Source organism: Fomitiporia mediterranea (genome assembly GCF_000271605.1).
Source record: "Fomitiporia mediterranea MF3/22 unplaced genomic scaffold FOMMEscaffold_4, whole genome shotgun sequence".
NCBI classification, from domain to species: Eukaryota; Fungi; Basidiomycota; class Agaricomycetes; order Hymenochaetales; family Hymenochaetaceae; genus Fomitiporia; species Fomitiporia mediterranea.
Window position 1 is genome coordinate 3,087,329 of NW_006760389.1, and position 13,511 is coordinate 3,100,839.

At 32.2% G+C, this 13,511-nt stretch overlaps 1 protein-coding gene across 1 annotated transcript; it reads left to right on the plus strand.

Annotated features, from left to right (window-relative positions):
• Window positions 1–13,186: 13,186 nt before the first annotated feature.
• On the plus strand, window positions 13,187–13,428 carry FOMMEDRAFT_154320 (uncharacterized protein; the record flags this gene model as incomplete). The annotated part of the gene is made up of 2 exons (XM_007264850.1): window positions 13,187–13,365; window positions 13,410–13,428. 2 exons carry the CDS (start codon window positions 13,187–13,189, stop codon window positions 13,426–13,428), a joined length of 198 nt encoding a protein of 65 aa, XP_007264912.1.
• Between the last annotated feature and the right edge of the window lie 83 nt (window positions 13,429–13,511).

Below are 13,511 nucleotides of genomic sequence, written 5' to 3' on the forward strand. Positions count from 1 at the left end.
CCCCTTGCTGAGCCTTTGGGTCCCCTCTACACTGTCACTGACAATTATTACTTAACCCCTTAGGAAGATTATAAGTAATTGGACAAATTTTATAAAATATAAAAAATATACAAGATTATAAGCAAGTATAATACTTAAGACTTTTTTGTAATAGTCCTTCAACATAAAGTATAAGTAGCTAGTCTACTTCATAATAATCTGTACAATAGTTGCTCATCCTTCTCCTCCCAACTTTTTGTCTGCCTTCTGTCCCTCTTACTCCTTGCTCTGTCTCTTACATTGCCTCCTCTTTGTTATCCTTTTTTTATGTTTGCCTTCCTTTTTGTATTTACATTTGTACATCTACATTATTAATTAATACTGAACAACTTCTTTAATAACTCTATACATTTGTGTACTCCTTTCTACTATACAGTACAAGTAATACTGTAATTGATGAGCACACACTTGTAACAATGTACATGTACATCTACTCCTATTATACTACTCTCTCTTACTCTGTATGTATTCTCCTTTCCTACTTGTTCAATGTTTAACATTACTCACAATAGGTCTACACTATACACATTTACATTCCTCTGTACTAAGTATGACATTATATATTAAACAGAAGTAGTGTCCTACTACTCCTACCTGTCTAAGTTGAGTCTGTCCATACTGTCTACTTTACTATCTTTCTTCTTTTGAGAATGTATTATATATACTCACTTTACTAGTTCTAATCCTTAGGAATAGTAACAGAATAGAGTATAAAGGGTAAGACTTGTAGACTTGTAGGGTGAGAGGGTAGAGGAGTCCTGCTTTAGTCAAGTTGCAAGTGTAGCCTAGTAGATTAGTAGTAGAGTACTTCCAAGTACTAGGTAACTTAAGTTGATAAAACTATCTTTTGAGAGCTAAACTGGCCTCCTTATATACCTTTTACTAGAGTAATGTTACTCTAGTGACTTTAGTAACTCTCTTTACTGTTGTTCCTATAAAGTAGAGCTAGCTAATCCTTTAGACTGTATGCTACACTGGTTTGTGTCTTCTATTAATTTGCTAATACTAGTTTGTGTCTTCTTGTATTCTAGATTAATCTTCTAATGACTCCTTTACTATATTATTATATCTTCTATACTTTCTCTCATACTTCTAATGACTCCTTATGAGTCCTCCTAACTAGTTATACTGTGTAAGCTGTGTAATACTTTTCCTATAAAGTAGAGCTCTCTATTGTTCTTATGACTCTGTCTGACTCAACCTGTACTTCCTGTACACTAGTTTGTAATACACTTTCTTATAAGGTAGAGTATTATAACTTCTAATAACTCCTTATGACTCTTATAATATAAAAGGCTGTACTTCTGTACTGCCCCTAGAACTTACAACCAAAGTTCTAGACTGTCTTGTGTACACTCTAGAACTGACAACTAATGTTCTAGATCTTTCCCTAAGTCTTCTTTAATAGACTTAGTTTAGGAGACAATTATCCTTATTAACTTCTAGCCTTATCTTTGTGCTTCTGTATTCAATCATAAAACTTACAACTAAAGTTCTAGATTGTCTCATGTATTCCTCATATTGTCCTCATATAGTCCTCATGTTTATGACTTTATTACTTTCCCATCTGTATGAGCAAAGTGTATAAAGGAGACTACTTTCTTATAGTCTCTTCTTAGAGCTCTCAGTTCCCTTTCCTTTACTAGTACTAGTCCTCCTCAAGTATAGAGCTTCAGAGTATTGGCTCTAGCTCTTTACTAGCTTTAATAGTCCTTTGTCTTTGTACAAAGAATTCCTAGCTAACTATATAGTTTCTCCTTAAGTAAGTATAATATTTTCTTTTTATCTCTTCAGGTTTTCTCCTAGTCTTTTCCTTTATACTTCTTACTCTAGACACTATACTCTTTCCAGATCCTCTCTCTATACAAGCATTCTAAATAACTTGTCTTTGGTTAAGGTTATTAAGTAATACTGTGCTAGAGTATGTGTTTAACCTTAGAGAGATAAAGACCTTGTTCTCAGGTTTTGTTACCTTTTCCTAACTGACTTAGTACCTACTCCTTCCTGTCCCCTCTCTCTGCTAATAGATTGATCACCTATTAGTAATAATTAGAGGTTAATAATGCTGAGCTGGAGTTCTTACTAAGCAGGACAACAAAGGTAGCCTAGTTGATCTGACCAATCTCTAGACTTGTAACTAATAGGGTTTTGTATATAAACTACTTGGTTCCAAGTCTTGAGTTAAGCTTTTCCAAACTTAGTTACTGTATTTTACAATTCTTAACAGAATGTTTCAGAGATACACTCTTGTAATCTATGACTCAGCTCACTGTACCTTCTATTAAATGTTAAGGTTAGAGTATACAATGTACACATACTAACACAGGCTTTACCTGCTACTCAAACTAGCTTGTTCAATACTCTAGATCTCAACTCTAGTGTACTACTCACACTTACTATACACTGTTGTAGTGAATACATCTCTTTACTTTAATTATCCACATGTGCTAACATTTCCATCCCTCCTAGCAAGTCAATCTCCCAACCTGTCTCTCAAGTACAACCTCAATCTCTAAAACCTGTATAACCTTACAACTCACTCACATACACAATTCAACTTGTAGATATTAAGTAGCAACCAAAACATAATAAAGAGGACTATGTTAATCAGTCTAACAACACATTTGTCCTTTTCTAGAGCAAATACTGCTTGCAAAATCAAAAGAAGAATTCTGGTTCATCTATTACCTAATATAAATATTGTAGATAGTATTACATGTATATTAGCTATTTAATATATTATATTTTAAATATATAAATGGTGTGACAAGGTACTTATTATATGAGCTAGCCTTACAGTACTATATTATACTTATAAGTTCATACAAGAATCTACCAGCTATTACAGAAATCTAGAAGAATATTACTATATTGTCACATTAGAGGAGGAATACATACACTTTTAATTATCTACAAGACATATCTTACTGTTTATTAAATATATGTTGTATAAGACTTGTAGTTCTTGTAGTATCTTGTAGTTGTATGTCATTTTGGAAGTAGGGTACATGTACAGGTATATAATTCACAAATTTTATATAATTTACTAGCATACATGACCAAACAAGAGCTTAGCCTTTTTTTACAATGTAGGTGTGAGTACTCTTACTACCTGACCTTAATTGACAGTAAGTAAGACTATATATACTATATAATATTTTGAAGGCCAATCCAAATAATAAATACCTATCCAATCTATATTCCTTCCAACTAGTAGTCAACTAGAATATTAACACTCTTGTAATTTACTCTAATACTTTGCAAAACTATTTTTAGTTAGTATAACTGTATGTATATTAACTAGTAGAAAGGAGTTAAGTAAAATAGTACCTGTTGTAGTAATACAATGTAGAGTAGGCAACCTAAAATGTTGTCCAGTACCTGAATATGTAAACAAAACTTAAGTGAAAGTCTCAATTTATTAATAAGATTTAAGGGAAAATCTGCTTATTGTTTAACACACATGTTACACTCTTAGAGACACTCATGCTTTGATTAAGAATGATTTGGCCTAACTTGTAAAGCTATCATATTTGGTCTGATCAATACTTTACACCTACTCCTGATTACTGTTAGATTGATTCCACATGTAAGTACTGTGTACAAGACTCTATTACAGTCTACTTTACAACTCAGATACTATAAAAAGTACACTGTTTATAGCTGAGTTGTCTGTTTACTACCCTGTAACTGATCCAAACTCTACTTGTATGTAAGAACTAATGACAGAACTAAAAGAGCTTAACAATCTTAAACCTGTTGAGTTGAACTTGAAGAATGGCCCAAACATTAATCTAAGGTGGTCAGAAATGATTGAATCCTTAATAGTTTGTAAAAAAATTGGCAAGGGAACCTTTAGAGAAGTATATGTATGTTGAGAATTTCCTTCTTTTATCAACAGTAGTCAAATATATAAATGTTGTTAAAACTTGCCTTTTGTTAGCATTTATTCCAGATAAATGTGTCATATGTCTTAGACATGTCTTCCAAGACATACATCTGAGACACACAATATTAGATAGCATATATAATACTTAATATAAGGATGATGAAGCTCATAGAACACATATAACAGTACACAACACATTACCAACTATGTAGTCGACTTGTATCAATGCCTATGCACCATGAGCAGAGCCTACTGAACCCCTACTAGTGTGAACTACTCTAAGGGAATCATTGCAACCTCAAAACACTAACAGGTTATGAGCCTTGTGCTCCCTACTCATGTCTACATCGTTACTACACTTTTATCTTACCCTCTACAAACACAACTCTTCAAAATCATCATCTAAATGATTATGATTCCTCCTCACTGGCTATATGCATGACTATATACACTACAATTGTCATTGCAAACACTTCAGTGTACTATATACTATAGTACAAATGATATGATACGCTCAATCATACTAAACTTGATAAGTATCATTGAACTACTCCATTTAACACTGAATCAATTTGATTCTACATGTACAATCCATTCTAATTGTCTACAAACCTTTGGTGCTCTCATCTGAGTATACCAAATGTGAATCGTCTTGTCTGGAAGACTACAATCACTTTATACAACAAGATATGGTTGATACTTGTAACTGGAACGTATTATCTACATAGACCTAGACACACCTGTCTGAGCATCCTAAATGTGCATTGATTTATTAAACTAACGAGACATGTATCAGATACACAATACAAGACATATATTGGATACAGACAATGTATTGAATGTCTAAGACATACAGACGGATGAACTAGTTGCTTTAAATGCAATGAGTACTCAATAATACTATATTCAAATACTGAATTACTTCATCTTACACTACAGAGACACATTATATTAATAATGTCTCACATAACAAACAAACATTTGATAGTATATCAATAATATAAATGATTAATACTATAAACGAAAGAACAATGCTAGCAAAGCATAATAACAATATAAAGAAATATATTGCAAACGTATAATCAATCTAATAATGATTAGGCAAACGAATAAAACGAAAACAAGAGTATAAATGCTACTAAAGCATAATAACTCGAATATAAAAACAATTTATACTATCACAAATGAACAATCATGATAAATAACATATATTTACAAAATACAAACATATCACATAGATAAACAAATATACAAACATACAAAGTAATAATAATGCATTCGAATGCATAAAACTATTAATTGTTGAATAACACAATGTTGTATGCAAAATACAATTGAACGAACACATAATAACACATAAAACAAGTAATAAAACATACGAAACAATGTTGCAAACAGTCTAAACATATAATAACAAACATATATACTTATACAAAGTATTACATTAAATTAAAACATAACGCTACAAACAATGAAACAATATAATGATACATATATGCATAATATCAACACAATATCAATACTATACAGGCAAATACATATCTTATACCTTACACAATTACTATTACAATGCAAAATCGAACGAACAATAGTTACAAATACATTGTAACAATATAATATATCAATAAGATATACATGATAACAAAGTATTAAGTCAATACAATTAATACAATCAGTATAAACAATATAAACAATTAAATATTACTTAAAAACGTGACAAAATACAATAATACAGACACAAAACGAAACAACTAATACTATGAAACATCAGAGCCTAATATTGGATAGTCTGAAGGGCTATACAACAGAACAAACACTGCTGCCAAGTACACAAAAGACAAACAAACATTAGAACAAAATCTAAAGAAACAAACATAAGTTCAGAACTTGATCAAATGCTTTACAAATGATTAAACACAATGTGTGACAGATTTAATAGATCACTACAAACAGCAGAAAGATAGAATTCACAAAGAATAAATCTATGATCAATACTTAAAGCATATCATTAGCTATTCAAAGTTCAAACAATATCATAATAGTGTATTCTTCATTAACAGCCTTGCTTGAGCTTGCACCTATCACAAAAGAATAAAATACATAAACAGAACAGAAACAAAACACTATAGCTTGAATACTTTTGTCATCAAACAGAAGACAAACAATACTGAGCAAATCTAAACAATGCATCATAATGTATACAAATAAAACAAACAAAATTGCAAACTTATGCTTGCTAAAACAACACTATACCAAATGATTAACAAACTATTCAGACGTATGCATAATAATCAAACGAAATACACAAGCATACACACAATCTATTTGAGTATAAACTCAAATAACAAAGAGTACAAATGCTATAAAGAATTAATAACAAAATCGGACAAAAATAATGAATAACATTGAAGTTATTGAACAAAACACATTCACACATTAATACACAATGCTTAAACAAATGATTAAATGATGAAAATGTACGAACAAATTAATTACACACACACAAAAGCTAATTGCTCAAAGCAAACCTTCTCAAATTGAAGGGGAGTAATAGCATATATTCACAAACATAAAATTCACAAAACATAAAACATAACGAATAATAGAAACATACCAAACAATTAAATGATGCAGAAATATTGACTATGTCACTATTTAACCTTGTACATCCCACAAAACATAATTACAAAGTTATTACAACGAATAAGAAGCGAATCTGTTGAATTCAACAATGAAATATCTATGCAAGAGACATTTTCTCTGAAATCTTTAATGGTCACACCATACATAGCACCAATTGAACGTATTACAAACAAATATATTACAGAGCATATACCTAAACACAAAGAAGTACACTACATACAAAGATGTTGAGTGGAAAAGCATCTCTAGTACATAATGAACTATACAGAAATATTGAACACAACTATGCTTTCCTCAAATGGAACGTATAATACATTGAAAATAACAATCATGCATCATGCAAAACTTACAATACTTATTCCCTAACATGCAGGACATAATAGTGAACAAATAATCAATCAAACAAAGTAATATTTGGACAGATAATTAAGAATTAATACAATGTAGCCAAGGAATGGCACATATTCCCAAAGCAATTGATGCTAGACGTACAAAGCACTTGTGTAAGTTAATTAAAAGAAGCAATGAATGTAACAGTAATCAAAACGTTAATCCTTTCAAAGCAAACAAGATAACATCAATCATAATGAACGAAATGAGTGATACACTCAAAATTAACAAAATAAATTCATATCTCATAACGAACGCATGCATATATTCAGCAAATAAAGTGAATATAATGATTAAAACAATATTAAACAGAATTTGACACGAAATAAGTAATAAAACAAACGAATATTACAATATATGATGAAAAATAGAACTGTGAAAGTGTACTACTTCATCTATCTATGAAATAAAAGCAACAAACATGTATTATAACTGTGCAGAGCAATATATTAATCAAATAAACATTACACAATGATAATAAAACATTATCACAACAATAAAACAATACAAACATACAAATAACGTTATAGTTTGTAAAAGTCGAAGGACACATTAAATGATAACAAACACAATACACACATATATTGATAATAAATATATTTACTGTAAAACAGCAAAACAATACAAACATATTATATGTTTAAAACATAAATAATGTGCCTAAACAGACTTACAAACAGTCAGATGATAAAACAATACAAATAACAGAAGAATAAAACCTCAATCAACCTTAATATGAAGCAATCTGACATATCATACATGATATTACAAATTGCAAACAATACAATGCTTCAATATAAAGGCATAGAACTACAATTGAATGCTTAAAAGGTATGAATATGAAACAAAACAAACAAAGATGATACATGATGAATAGAGGACATCATAATAACATCAATAACACATTTTACAAGCATGATTCAACAGTTTCATTACAAAAGTAAAAGTGGAAAAACTACTAGTAACACAATTCAAATGTGCAAGAATACAAATTAATGTGAACGAATTAATAACACACACATTGTTATTAAATATAGTATTAACTATACAAACAAAACGATACAAACGAAGTACAATTCTAATTACACAACGAGTGTAAGAATATAAAACGAACTACATGTATAATAATACGAATACAAACGAAACGAATAATGGAACAACTGCAGAACAGTGCAGTATGAAGAAATAAACATACTATGACACAAAACAAACAATATGACATGAAAAACGAACAAAACAAAGTTATAACATATCATATTAAATTGCAAACAAGAAAACTACTATCATACAAATGATAAAACATTATAGTAACAACTATAACATTAATAATATTAAAACTACAAACGAACGAATGTTAAAGAGATCCTGCAGCTCTCTTAGCAATCATAATTGAATTAACAATCAATTTATTACATCAAACATTATAATAATACATTGGACGAACACAACACTTACAGTGGACTTAATATATGAAGCAAACAAAACATTTACATTGCAGATGTAAATGATATTAGTAAAACAACAAACAAACACTTATCAAACATTATATTAGCCTGATCAACTAGTATAAGTTTGAAGGGGAGTGTTAGCATTTATTCCAGATAAATGTGTCATATGTCTTAGACATGTCTTCCAAGACATACATTCAAGACACACAATATTAGATAGCATATATAATACTTAATATAAGGACAATGAAGCTCATAGGACACATATAACAGTACACAACACATTACCAACTATACAGTCAACTTGTATCAACACCTACACACCATGAGTAGAGCCCACTGAACCCCTACTGGTGTGAACTACTCTAAGGGAATCATTGTGACCTCAAAACACTAACACCTTTATATGACTCATAAGAGAACTTGTGTTACTAATACCTGTGTTAATGCCTGTAGGAAGTAAAACATCCTGATTTAGAGTAGAAGGATGGAAAACCAGAGAAATTCACAGCAAAAGTAACTGTAAGACTAGTAGTAAACAGTGAGCAGAATGAGCTAGAAGATTTTTCACACATGTAGAGAGTCAAAAACAAAGTAAGTATTATGATAGAAATAAACCACCTGTATATAGTGTGTATTTAAATATTGTCACCTAACATGTGCTGAACACTTAAAAACACTATTTGCAAGCTCAAATGTTATAGCAATTTTACAGATGACAAGCATATAGTCAGAATATTTGAACTTGCTGAAAGAGGTAATTTATACAAGTGTGTCAAATTAAAACATAGTAAGTGTTTCTTAGAAGAAGAAACCAAAGATTATATAAGGTGTAGACACTGTGCCTTAGATGTCTATAACCTATTCAAGATGCACTGATTAGGCAGCTCTTTAAAGTGTTAGCACATCTTCATTCAAAATACATATTGTATACTAACATAAAGTGAGTTATATTTACTAGTACAGTTTATCATTTGTACATCTATTATTTATTGTATAGGCCAGATAACCTATTAATTAAGGTTACACTCTAGGAACATTACTTAAGTTCAAGCAAAATAGGGAATGTGGAGAGAGAAATACTGAAATTAGCTGATTTCAAAAGGTAAGTTAGTAGCTACTAGTAAAAAAAAGGGTAAGGATACATTTGTTTCTCAGTACAGTTAGAATTAGTAAATCTGGTGAGAGAAACATTAGAGGCACTCTGAAATGGATAGATCCAGAGCAGTTCAAGGGATTATATAACACAAAAGCAGATATCTAGTCTGCTAGGTAAGAAAGTCTTTACTGTCATTTGAAAAATTCTTAGTAAACAGTATCTGTCAGTACTGTTACATACAGTTTTTTATCCAGGCAAAATGTTTATAACTATATTAAGATGGCTCTACATATCAAAACTGGTAATAACATCTATCAAACCTCTGTGGCAATTACTATGACAGATATGAAGATAAAGAATATGATAGAGAAAGACCCTTACATAAGAAACATATCCAAACAAGGTGAGTTATATATACTTTGGACAGAATGGACATAAACTAAGATACTACTGTTAGCAAAAGACTTCCTTTAGTATTACCTTGAGATCTTTCCAGAAAACAGAATACCTGCACAAGAAGCATTATAGTACAAAGTAGGTTTTGATATAATTAGTTTAGTACTAATTGTTCACTCAAACAAATCTTATTGTTTTAATTATAGTAGCATTGGGAAAAAGTCAGATTTAATATAATGAATTACAGCCTATTTAAAGTAGTATAAACATTTTATATACATTATAATTCATATGTAAGGGTTAGAACACAATTATTATAATAAAATAAGGTATATTAATGTATATAAAGACTCTAAAAGTGTTACAAATGATTACAATTCATCAAATACATTATGATAACCTTACATTATAAGCTAAAGTATTATACTTAGATTATAACTTTGAAGACAGACTAAAATTCACCTTGTAAAAGATTTTATATTGTTTGTATAAGGCATTTAGATACTTGTAAAACTTATATTAGTGTGCTAAAAGCAATATAGACATGTCAGATTACTATCAACTGTATCATAAAGTAAATTAATGCTTTCCTTTTGCATCTAAATGTAATATTGGTTTTGTTTTACAGCTTTGCTACTATCACGAACTTCGATTACATAATCAATGTTGAAGATTGAGAGCATATAATAATGCACTTACAGCTGTTACTCTTTCTCTCCAACCTCTACCATCTCTCTAAGTCTAACCCTCTGTTCTAACACTATGTTTGTTACTTTAGTCCTTTGCTTACAAGTGTCCTCTAGCAGGTACTCTGAGTACAACAACACAGATAATAAACATTACTGTAACTTGTCTCTTCAATCTACTATTATAGTGTCTGTATAGAGTCTCAGATCCTATATTGTACTACTAAGCTAACCACACTGTCCTTCAATGTAAAGTAGTAAGTAGCCAGTACACTTTATAATAGCCTGTACAATAGTTGCTCCTCCCTCTCCTCCTAACCTTTTGTCTCCCTTCCATCCCTTCTACTCCTTGTCCTACTACTTGTATTGCCTCCCCTTCATTGTCCTCCTTTTTTTATGTTTGTCTCCCTTTTTGAATTCACATTCATACATCCACATTGTTGACTAGTGCTAAACAACTTCTCTAATAACTCCACACATTCATGTACTTCTTCCTACTCTATAGTACAAGTAACACTCAACAAGCACATGTAAGCATACTCACAACAATGTTTATGTACAACCACTCCTATAGTACCACCCTCTCCTTAACACTGTATGTGTTCTACTCCTTCATACAATCCTTGTTTAACATTACTCTTGACAGTTTTGCCTTATACACATTTACATTCCTTAGTACTGTCTATGACACTATTTCAAATAAGGTAAGTAGTGGCTATTACTTATCCCTCCTAAGCTGAGTCTGTTTACATCACCCACATCACCCTCTCCCTTCAAGCCAGAACATCCTAGAGATACACCTTTGTAATCACACACAATGCCTAAGTTCTCTACACCTCTAATTGTGAGACATAGTCAGAGTATGTAATGTGTACATACAGACATAGCTTTGCTTGCTACTCAAATCAGCTTGTTCAACACTCTGGATCCCAACCTCAGTACACTACTTACACTTGCTACACACTGTCACAGTGTGTCCACCTTTTCTCTCTTATTTTCACTTGCTAATCACTTTAAACTTGTCTTACAGACACAGTCTCAGCCTCTACAACCTGCTTGACCTTAATTCACACATGTATGCAATTCAACTTACAGGGACTGAGCAACAACCAAAGTGTAGTGATGAAGACTACATTAAACAGCCTGAGAACACATCCTTCCTCTTCTGTTACAGATGCTGTTAGGAAAAGAACAAGGCAAGAGGTAGCTCATCATACACTACAAGTACTGTGAGTGTCTCTTCATCAGTATCTACTACTGATTCTGACAACTACAGCAAATTCGACTTGCTCTCCACTAATAGTTCACTGTATGACTGCCTGTTCAGATATCTGCACACAACATACAGTAGTGTGTACAAAGTGGAGATGGCAGACTTTGGTGATTTTGAGATGGGTGATACACTGTGCTTGTAAGGACAGGTCAACTGTAGATACAGTCATAACTGTTGAGCCTCTCAATGCCCTTACTTTCAGGTGGTCTGTCTGGATCTGGTCAAGGGATAGGCCTGGCAATTAACACCCATAATGTACTTGTTCACTGCTCGAGTCTGGTCCAATCCCAACCTCTACCTACTCATATTTGCATCACAGTAGACACAGACACTCTCACTTGCTCTCTGTACAAATCTTGATACAGGCTGCACTATGTATGTGTTTTGGTTTATTTTCCTTAATTATTGTAGATAATGATGTATTGTACAAATATTTTAATATAATCAATTTTTGTTATTTTAATAATGAATGGATGTAAGGAAAAATTATTATTATTAAGGAATAATAACTATGTATAGTCTGTAAAACATTACAAATATATATTACCCTTTCAAAACTTGGTAATCCTTACAATAGATTTCAAAAAAGGGAGGTCCAATATTATGCATTTTATATGTTTAAAAGGGGTATTACCCTTATGTACTTTTATTACATTCATAAACCTTACAGTACCTTATACAATGTTGTACTACTTTATCAGAAATCAAGGTCTGATAATATGCAAATTACTTTTTTTACTTTTTTTTACTTTTTTCACACCATTATAATGTAATATATAACCTTTTAGACTTTTTCCCGATGGGTTAAAGGGGGCAGATTCGGACACAGAGACAAAAAGAAGCAGCCGTACTAGTAGTTACTCTAGTCATACGTATAGTTGCTGATGTCCGGTCCCGGACCGCTCGGACTTGGTCCGGACACAGGACTGGACTGATGGACCGGTCCTCTACAGTCCGGTCCTCATGGGTCCAGGAGAGGTCCGGTCCTGGGTCCATCATTTTGAGAAATTTCCTGGACCGATGGACTCGTCCGGACCCGGACTGGACTCTGGACCTGAATAACCTGAACTAATGTCTCAAATCTTGTTTCCCATATCTCTAGCTCACTATACTAAAACAGATCATACTCCTTTAAGGATCTTTGAATATTAGCTAGCACTTGCATAGTACATTTTACAAGTTTCTGGCAGTCCAAGCAAAGCAAAACTTTATTCCTGTTCTTTACTGTTCAATGTATGGCTTACTAAACTTGACTCTTCCTATCTGGTTATTGTCTCCCGAAATATTTATTCCCTTTATGTATATTCACTCCTCTCCCGTCCTATGCCAAAGACGCCGCAGTCCCAGCCGCCCTCCCCAGTCAAGCAGCCAGCCAATGCCCCTGCCCCTGACAAATTAGACAAGATGTCCGAAATCACTCTCAGAAAGAAGAACACTGACGCTCAGGCTGCTTTCCGTGCACGCCGTGCCAACTATATTGCCACCCTCGAAGAGACAGGTCCGTCTGCTGCTAAGTACCTAAATATTCATGTTCCGACAACTAAAGTGTCCGTAAATCGCAGTAACCAGCTTAGAGGCAGTTGTAGTCCAGCTTTCAGGACTCGTGTCGCGAGGCTCGCGCCGAATCCTTCAGAATTGCGTCAGGAAA